This window comes from Glandiceps talaboti, chromosome 7, assembly GCF_964340395.1.
Source record: "Glandiceps talaboti chromosome 7, keGlaTala1.1, whole genome shotgun sequence".
In the NCBI taxonomy this organism is placed as follows: Eukaryota; Metazoa; Hemichordata; class Enteropneusta; family Spengelidae; genus Glandiceps; species Glandiceps talaboti.
Genome location: NC_135555.1, coordinates 19,381,599 through 19,392,455, shown reverse-complemented (window position 1 = coordinate 19,392,455; position 10,857 = coordinate 19,381,599). Strand labels below are relative to the sequence as shown.

General features: G+C 35.2%; 1 protein-coding gene across 3 annotated transcripts in view; it reads right to left on the bottom strand.

Annotated features, from left to right (window-relative positions):
- Positions 1-3,243: 3,243 nt before the first annotated feature.
- LOC144437608 (15-hydroxyprostaglandin dehydrogenase [NAD(+)]-like) overlaps positions 3,244-10,857 on the bottom strand; it is a 33,881-nt gene continuing 26,267 nt past the window's right edge. For all 3 annotated transcript variants that reach the window (XM_078126581.1, XM_078126584.1, XM_078126583.1), the window contains exons 3-9: positions 10,038-10,190; positions 9,403-9,529; positions 8,978-9,084; positions 8,408-8,504; positions 5,588-5,664; positions 4,200-4,357; positions 3,244-3,676 (exon numbers count right to left, since the gene is read on the bottom strand). In XM_078126581.1, coding sequence (XP_077982707.1) covers positions 3,505-3,676; positions 4,200-4,357; positions 5,588-5,664; positions 8,408-8,504; positions 8,978-9,084; positions 9,403-9,529; positions 10,038-10,190 — 891 coding nt within the window. In that variant the 3' untranslated portion in view covers positions 3,244-3,504. The remainder of the gene's footprint in view (positions 3,677-4,199; positions 4,358-5,587; positions 5,665-8,407; positions 8,505-8,977; positions 9,085-9,402; positions 9,530-10,037; positions 10,191-10,857) is intronic.

Sequence of the window (10,857 nt, the reverse complement as noted above, 5' to 3'; positions counted from 1 at the left end):
ATTGTTGTCTTCGATTGTTTGATTTCCTGATTGAAAACAATAATCGCGTCGACGTTTATCTCCTTTTCATTATGGTGGATTATATTCATAAGTTTTAAATTTTATCTTGTTTGAAAAGAAACGTACTCTTAAGCTATCTATTTTCTGTCCTATCTGTCTACTTCCTGTCGGGCTGTCTGTCTATCCATCTGTCTGTGTGCATGCGTATCTGTCTGTCTGTCTGTCTGTCTGTCTGTCTGTCTGTCTGTCTGCTTGCATGCATGTGTAGCTGTATGTCTGTCCGTCTGCATGCCTGCCTGCCTGTCTGTCTACCCACCCTTCCACCCGCCCGTGTGTATATATATATATATGTATATATAAATATGTATGTATGTATGTATGTATGTATGTATGTATGTATGTATGTATGTATGTATGTGTTTTGAGAACATTGATTAATGAAAAAAAACACATTCTGAATGGACATAATATAGAAATCAAAATCAAAATTATAGCGATAAAATAAAATGTAGAGAATGCAAATGTTTGGATATCGCTCTCTATATATGTGAACGATATCAATCAAGGTTATTAAAGATACCCTGTCTCTGTAGGATCCTAAGAGATGATGTGTCCTTCTTGGTTCCAACCTTGAATAACCTAAGTGACAGTCGTGGTAAACCATAAACGTCAAACACACACCCATCGATGTATTTTGAAAACCTGGATATACCGGGAGTTGACAATATAGCTAAAAGTCGATGTTGGCACGTTTGGCTAATTGACGCCTCCGACGTCAATAATGGAATTGCTAGACGCTTACTAATCTGTTACAATGCGATCAGACGGATTCTGTATTAGCTGGACATTTTTTTTGTTTGAATCGATATAACTGTCTATGATGATGTCAGAACTAGTTGATTGTCATATTATCTCGTGTCATAACGTTAACACTTTTTGTGTGCCTCACATGCAGCAAATGTGCATAGCTATTAGAAGGATTGTAAGCTGTATGAAATGTGTCAAGACTCAAATATTTGCTGCAGCTTCAAGGCCCATATATATTTCTTTCCAATAGTGGTCTGGGCTTCATGGTGATTTGGAACAAGATTGTGTGCTAGTTTCTTTAGGGTGTTCAAAGCCGATGTATTAATCGAAGTGATCTTGTGAGATTGAAAGAAATCATCTTTTTTGAAAACCACACTTATTTATCATAATAGATCAACTTAAGATAGTTTGGTAGTAAGTGAAACATTCCAGAAACACTTTTGTAAAGAAAATACTCGTGACAATATGCTCACGAAGTTTCATCGCAAACTAGTTAAGTTAAATTGCATTGATATTGCTCGTCTAGTCGTACTAAGTACCTGTACATCAATGTTGTCGTAAATAAATCGGACAGTAGAGTTATAAGTTTGTGAAGATGATCAAAGCTGACCATGTAATGTACTGCCAATTCTATACTAACTCACTGCTTTTATTGGACATACATGAAAGTTTGAATTGTATTTGCTTGTGATGATAGAGGTCTTTGTCACAAATTATGAACTTAATTTAGTCGACATTAATTGTGTGTGTGTATGTATGTATGTATGTATGTATGTATGTATGTATGTATGTATGTATGTATGTATGTATGTACAGTATGTATGTATGTATGTATGTATGTATGTATGTATGTATGTATGTATGTATGTATGTATGTATGTGCGTGTATGTATGTATGTATGTATGTATGTATGTATGCATGCATGCATGGTATGTATGTATGTATGTATGTATGTATGTATGTATGTATGTATGTATGTATGTATGTGTTTGTTTGTTTGTTTGTTTGTGTTTGTTTGTTTGTGTGTGTGTGTGTGTTTGTGAGTTTGCATATGTATGTATGTATGTATGTATGTATGTATGTATGTATGTATGTATGTATGTATGTGTTTATGTGTGTAGGGTATGCAGGAAACTTTAAAAGGGGATAAGAAGGCACTGGCCTTTTAATCCATAATTATCGAACTTATTGCCAAAACGACTATGGAACTATCAGAATCACACAGTGTGTGACACATCGAAGGTGACAAACATATTTATGATTCATGCCCACTACAATGTGTTCACATTGATGACCTTCGGGCGACAAGTGACGTCATTGCAACATTTTTCTCTCTGAGATAATTGAATCACTAAATGCTGTTATTATTGTTAAAAAGCAACGTGAGTGACGGTGTCCGTGGCGGGCTTGTCAATTTTCGCTTTGAAAAACTGCGCATGTAAGTTGTGTGTGGTTGCAAATTTAAACACAACGACTGACTCGGTGTAAACGTCCACAGTACGCGAATTCGTAAATAAAAAAAAGTTCCTTAAAACAAATGATTAAGCTCTCTAGATCTTTCAGGCATAGTACTGTCAGTAAAACGTGTCTAAATCGACCTTGAGTGGGACCAACGTTCATGGTCGGTTTTCAGAGGCAGTTGTTTTTGTCAGGGTGGGTGTGGTTGATCGGAGTGAGTCGGTTTAGTCAGGGTGGGCATGGTTGATCAATAAAATCATAACACTGGCAGAGTTCTTTGGACAACATTGTATATAGATAAAATGAACGCAACTTAGTGAATTTTAGAGTGCTTATTTTACTTTTACAAAATTGTCATTTTGATATTCAAAATACCCTACTATACCAGATGAATGGAAATGATAGATGTATAATACTACACTTGTTGAATATTTGATTGGATTCCTCAAAATTCATTTCGGAGCGAGGGGTGGAAAGGAGTGAGAAGCGGGGAGAATGGGAGAATAAGAGAGACAAACAAACAAACATACATACATGTACATACATACATCGATACATCCATCCATCCATCCAAACATACATACATACATACATACATACATACATACATACATACATACATACATGCATGCATGCATGCATGCATGCATGCATGCATGCATACATACATACATATATACATACATACATACATACATACATACATACATACATACATACATACATACATACATACAGACAGACAGAGACAGACAGACAGACAGACAGACAGACAGACAGACAGGGCCAGAAACAGAGAGAGAGCCAGGCGTAAATGCTTGTATATTATTCATTTCCCTGTGTACCATATATACGTACCAATTCGGAAGTCGTGTTTGGCAACAGTTGGTCTCCCCTACTCAGTGGAGTTCCTCTCAGAGAGACTGAACATGCGTTTGAAGAAAAAAATAACAGTTTTATTTTACTTTGAACACAGAATACCAGGTATTATGATGAACGTTAAAACCGTCGGACCCTTCTACATACCTGGATGGCAGTAGATAAGCGGCTTTCTTTACTGAGTGATGGCTGGCTATTGATAGTGGTGATCTGCAAGTAACGTAACAGGGTCTGTGTAAAGAATCCGATTTATAGTTCAATTGAGGAAGAGTAAGTTCTTTTAGTACAATGGTAATATGTATAGATAAGGGCTAACTTCTGACACACCGACTCTCGGCGTTACACGTACGGGACACGTATTAAAGAGAATGTGTGCCTTTTGACTGTTCAGTGATAGCTTTCCTAAGAATTTCATCTACGTTAGGAAACTCTATTTTTGTCATTCCACCGCCGGGCAGAGTTAAATACACTTTTCCATTTGTCAGTTTGTCTTCTATACATTTAAGCACAACACCAGCAACGTCTGAAACACTGCAACAATAACAAAGACAGCAGGTTAACGGAGTAAGTGTTGACTAGAATATATTAAGGTACATGAACTGTCGGTATACACTTGAGGGCGCTGTGACTTAACGTGAAATAATGGTGTTTTGGGGGTAATAAATGCTTGAATACAATAAAATTGCTACGAGATGGGGAATGGTTACTTCAAACTCACGTTTAAGGAATATTCATTGATAATTTCACTCGAAGGAAAATAACTTGAACTTTTGACAGGACTATCAAATACAGTAATTAGGCGGTGGGGGGGGGGGGTATTGGCATGGAAAAGGTAATGAAGGTCAAATAAATATGAGAAAACACCTCCCGTTTCCGTAAACAGTCAACTAGTTCCTAAAGGTGACAATAAGATAGCATATTTGCCTGTTGTTGACACGCTGTGTATAATCGATTTTGAGATTAATAAAGTCATATTTGAATGAGACACAAAAATCCAGAAGCATAGCAACAAGGGGAGATCTAGAGTCGCAATTTTTATAGTGTCATTTCTCACCTTGCCTCGGGTCGGTTCGTTCGCTCGGCTTTTGATTTCAGCATCTGCTCTTTGTAGTTCGTGCCGGTGAAAGCGACGTTACGTTCCATGGACGTCATAACCATAATCGGACAAATTGTAACAACGCGGACATCGTTTTCAACGACACGTGGTTCATCCTATGTCGGAGCAATCAAAGAAATACAATATATATATAAATATAACAGGGTGACAATTAATCATGGAAAATATTAAATGCCTGCCTGGCAGACGGAACAGGATGCTACACTGAAATGGTTCGGTAAATTACGATCGATCGCTACTGTATTCGTACTCTTGTAGTCGGAGTATGCTACCTTGGGCAAAACATAATTATAGTTAGAAGAGTCTGATATGTTGATTAATATGGAGGGCTAATTTATCGAACTTGCTAGATGCGCTTTTAAATATGCCTGCGAGTGTAGTGCCAAGTTTAATTTTTTTCTTGAGTAAATACTTGGTTCTGAATCTGTCACCATGTTAAAACTGCACGAGCAGTAACTGGAGTTTATATTTTTCGATAAATCACTACATGTTCAAAGCAAATTGTTAAAATACCAAAAATTAGACATTTAAAATCTTAATCAAGGGTTGATATTATCCATAAGCAGTGCAGTAACAGGATGTCATCGTGATCGCCGTTGAGGGCGCTGATTTTGGGTGTGGACCCAAAAATATATTTGATTTATTGTACCGTCTTGCGTGTATAGCTGCACAAATGGTGCAAGATATTGTAAGTAAGTTATTTTATCTAACAACATTCTGAAAACAATATCGTTCCGGCCAGTTGTCGCTTTTAATCATACATCGTCTTCACTATCATAAGTTGTCACTCTTAGGCCGTTGTTTGGTTCTGGTTACCCGACCTCACCTAGTTTTTCACCCCGACCCTAAACGTTTGTTTACATATATATTCGAGAGAGAAAAAATAAGAAAATCGCGAAAATTGTGAAGTCTCGCAAGAAATAGTTGATGCGGAAACTGACATCAACTGAAAAAGACAATATAAAACTGTTCGTCCAATCTGTAATGGCTGTAGATCTGATGAGAAGAATCCAGTAACACAGAGACCATATGGAAAACAACATACAAACATAACTACCTGAACGAGACACTCACACATGAAAAAAATGGATTTCAAAAAGAAAATAAAAAAATCTACCACCTATTCTAAAATTGAATGTAATCGGAACCACACAATTTTTTTACGCCTTATCAGAATCATAAGGTTAAGTCCATTTAAACAACGCAATAAAAACAGTAACAGACTTATGTATAGATACGTATAGGTAGGTATGTCAATTGTGGTACAGCTTCATAGATAATAGATTATTCCATATACATGCCCATATTATTGCAATATCACGTACCGCAACACTTCTTGAGAAGCCAACGACACCGTGCTTACTGGCCACATACGTTGGAAGAAGCTTGTTGGGTTTCAAACCTGGAAAAAGTATATATATAAAAGTATACATATTAAAGTATGTATATATATGTATGCTAGTATATTTACATATATATATACACACAAATGTATATACTATATACATATAATATATATATATGTATATGAGCATGTATATACAATTATTTTGTATATACACACATATATTTACACAAATGCATATATTATATATACATGCATATATATACACAAATGCATATATTATATATATACACACATATATATACACAAATGCATAATTATATACATATATATATATATATACACACATATATATACACAAATACATATATTATATACATATATACACACATATATACACAAATGCATATATTATATACATATATATACACACATATATATACACAAATGCATATTTTATATACATATAATATATACACATATATATACACAAATGCTAATATCATATACATATATATATACGCACATATATATACACAAATGTATATAATATATACATATAATATATACATACATATATATATACAAATGCATATATTATATACATATAATATATATACATATATATATACACAAATGCATATATTATATACATATATATACACATCATACACAAATGCATATACTATATACATATAATATAATATACACACACATATATATTAAAAATTTAGTGACAGACTAATATTACTGACTGGACATAAAGATTATATACACACGATATGATACACAATGTAAAAGGATAATTTATATATAAATACACTTAGTCAAAACACCCTGAATACATTAATACAGCAAAAAGTCACACTGGAAATTGCTAAACATATTACACAGAATGAACACTGAAAATAGCAGTGAGTTCTGTTACACCGAGGCACTAACTGAGGTAATTTTACAGTCCTGGGGAAGCATTTATTAAAGTGTTCTACCGCGATTGGGCCCATGTTCGAAAAACTCACAAGTCAGTAACTTTCTAATGTGTGATGGAAGCGAGTTCCTAAGTATCGCACCCAAAATGACGAGTCCTACCCGTACTTTTTTGTTCTTACATCGTTAACAAATTTGATTAATTATATATTTTTTTAAATTTTAATTCTAAAATCACATTTTAGCGGGAAACAACCTACCTACCTGTTGGTTGCAATGTATAAACATGTGCCCAATAAAAATAGACCGATTATATATAGGGGGCGATACGATGATTTACCTCGACTGATCAGTCTAACTCAGGAGAGCGCTGTGAAGATGGTCAATCTAACATTGAGCGCCTACAATTTTGTGTATAACAGGCCCATGTAGCATAGGGGCGAGATCAATAGTTCAATGCGGGGTAAACAACTGAATTATTTTACTTAGGCCTCAGACTCCCCCCCCCCTCCCTCCCCATCCCCCTTCTAACTAGACTGGGCAAGATTGAAAATTGTTTCAGACAGCACAATCAATTTCAAATCAGTATGCAGTGCTATGAATACAAAGCCAGTAAGCAGTGAGGAAAAATAGGTATTTTGCTGACACTTTATTTCTGTGCCATGCATATACTATAGCGAAAATTCTTCCATTTCTCAATTCGACAACTTTTTATTTAGAAATAGTTTTATTTAGGATTGAGAACTAAAATGGTTCAAAACCACACCCCTCACCCCACCCCACTCCCAATGAAAAAAATAGATTTTTTTCCCCTCCATTGAACTGTTGATCTCGAACCTTACAAGCGCAGAGTTTGTAAATACGAGTAATCAGCGATATCGGCATTTTTTGGATAACTGTAATACTACAAAACCAGGAGGAGCTTTAGAATGTACATTTATATATAATGTATGCAATATCGGTGATATGATATTTCCTCTGAGTTAATAATAGGCTATGAGTTTAACGTACGCACGGTCCACTTTCATTATCTAAACTTGAAACCTGCTCAGGCTGCAACTGGGACATTGTATCCCTCAAGTAACTTAAAACGGTCAATTACTTGGTATAAAAAGACATTGTATCTGTTAAGTAGTCAATATTCGCTGTAGGTAGATAGTGTAGTGACAAGTTTAAATCTTGAGTGAAAGCTTGGATTTGAATCTGTCACCATGATAAAACTGTCCTAGTTGTAACTGGAGTATATTAGTTATCGATCAGACAACCACACCTTTCACTAGAAATGGTGAAAATACTAATACTTAGACATTGTATATGTTAATCAGTGGTCAATATTATCCATCGGTAGAACAGAAACAGGTTGAAATCAGAACCGCCGTTGAGGGCGCTGTTTGAGGTTGTGGACCGGCTGAAAAAATCAAATTGAATTACCTGGTGATACAGCTACAACATATCCGTTTGCCCACGGGTGATTCATTATGGAGGTTGTACGATATTACGAATAAGTTATTGTACCTTAGTTTTGAAATCGTTTCAGTTGCAGTTAGTGTTGCTTTAATAATTACGTAGAGAATTTGTGTATTACCGTTTGTGCTGATTTTCATACTAATGAAAAGCATAAAATACCCGTAGCGCACTGCCGAGATCCTGATGCCAGAAACATTTTTTGGATGTACCCCAAACATACGTCACTAAATCATTAACACTGTTCGCCTAACTACTATTATACCACATATTTCATGATTGTTGGTGATGATGATTAAAGTACTTTTTTTAAATTCTTCATACGGAATTATTCATCGCAAGAATAATGTACAGGTCTGACCCATGCCCCTTTATAATCAATGCATTTAGTAAACGTTTACTACTGTACCGTTAGTTGATGAAAGATTGACAATAACACCACCATTTCCACCACTCTGTGTTCCCATGTAGTCTATTGCCAAGTATGTACCACGAATCACTGCATTCTGACAAAAATAATACGTATATAGGCTATTCATCGTATAATTCTGTTGCCTGAGACTACATCCTTTTATATGATTCAAAGTTATACAAAGACCCAACCGTTCATGTGCACGAACACACGTACACACACACACACACGCATACATACATACATACATACATACATACATACATACATACATACATACATACATACATACATACATACATACATACATACATACATGCATACATACATACATGCATACATACATACACACACACACATACATATACATACATACATACATACATACATGCATACATACATACATACATACATACATACATACATTTTGTACATACATGTATACATACATACATACATACATACATACATACATACATACATACATACATACATACATACATACATACATACATACATACATTTTCAAACAATGTAATAAAGTAGTGTATTCTAGTACAAACTTACTAGATTGATCTGTAGCATGTGTTCCCACTGACCTTCATTTATGATACCAGCGTTATTGCAAACTATATCGAGTCTACCAAAGTGGTTGAACGTCCTCTGAAAAGCTCCTGAATTAAAAAAAATCAGAACAGAACATAATTAACTGCTTTCTATCACGTTGCAGGTGACACTTGTAGTATATATATGTATATATATATATATATATATATATATATATATATATATATATATATATATATATATATATATATATATATATATATATATATATATATATATATATATATATATATATATATATATATATATATATATATATATATATATATATATATCTGCAAAATCAACAGCTAACAAAAGTTGCATGAATTACAAATTCGTACATCCTGGGCAGTGTTATCCTTTGTATCTATATCAGGCCCTACCTTTCAGTTCCTCGTGTGAAGTGACATCGCAAGCTATGAATAGCGCCCTCTGTTGATCACTCGTCGATTGCAGCTGTTGCACGGTGACTCGTCCCAATTTCTCGTTGATGTCAACAATGCATACGCCCTAAAAGATATAATTCTGATTTTTGACAGCTAGTTGATGAAATGCCATTGGTGTTTTATTTACCTAAGTTGATCGAGTACACGATACTCGTGATACTGCGGACAAATGTAGATCAAATGTAGGTCAAATGTAGGTCAAATGCGGACAAATGTAGGCCCACTTCGCCAACAAAAACTTAGTAATATTACGATGAGTCTGAATTGTTCACATTTCTGAACGCAAGCCTGCCAGCAATCGCGATACATGTATATCCAGAATTGTAATTACAAGACCAGCAGAGCTTTGATGATCATGGTTTCCATGAAGCTTTAGCTTAGCTTAGTAGCGTTACACAAAATCAAACAATAAACAAACAAACAAACAAACAGTGACGTGGACTTTGAGCATCATGCCACATAGATCTATATTATTTTCGTACCCGGCCTCAGACTAGACGAATGGTGTTTGTTTTAATAACACCACGATTATAATCAGAACGTTGTGCAAACAATCGTTGCGTGTCACTTACCCTGATTCCTCGATCTAGCAGAGCTTCTGCTATGCCTCTTCCGATCCCTTCTGCACCACCGGTAATCAGAGCTATTTTGTCCGTATAATCCATAATTATGACGGATCCTTCGTCATCATCGAATTCTAGATGACTGATGATCTGTTCGAGCTCCTACTAGGGGTAACGTAAAAAAATGTGGTCTCAACAACTTCCGGTTCAAATTTCTAAGGTAGCGCTGCCTTCAGTTGCGGAGGGGGGGGGGGGGGTATTAGCTTTTGTCGTAAAACCTTAGTATTTAAATACTTTAAACTCGCAGATTTGTTGATAAACAATACAAATATGAATTACTAACTTTTCTGTTCGGCTAAATTTCTATATCAATAGAAATTATTTTTGGACGATATGTAGAGGAAGACTGGTTGCTTGTTGACATGCTAACTACTAACTTTGTATACGCTTCACTAGCTTTTGGTGGAATTGTACATAATCGTAATTTAACGGAATATATTTCAGAAATGAGCCAATTTATTGTATCACTAATTATTATGAACACCATAGATGTTTTATGCTAAATATGCATTTTAAAAAAGTGGACGTATGACGTAAACTCTGTGATAGGGCAAATGTGGCTGGTATTGAAGGCAGTGGTGTATATCACCGATGCGTATAGGAGTTTGATGACATATACCGTAGGTACAACCACGGATTATGATGTGAAATGGCAAATGGTATGATCATGACCTGGCAACGTGTTAAAGTTCATGCGTCAATTCATATTTCGTGGCGTATAAATACCATAGACCTTCCCCCAGCTGTTACCGATCTAATTTTGGTCCTG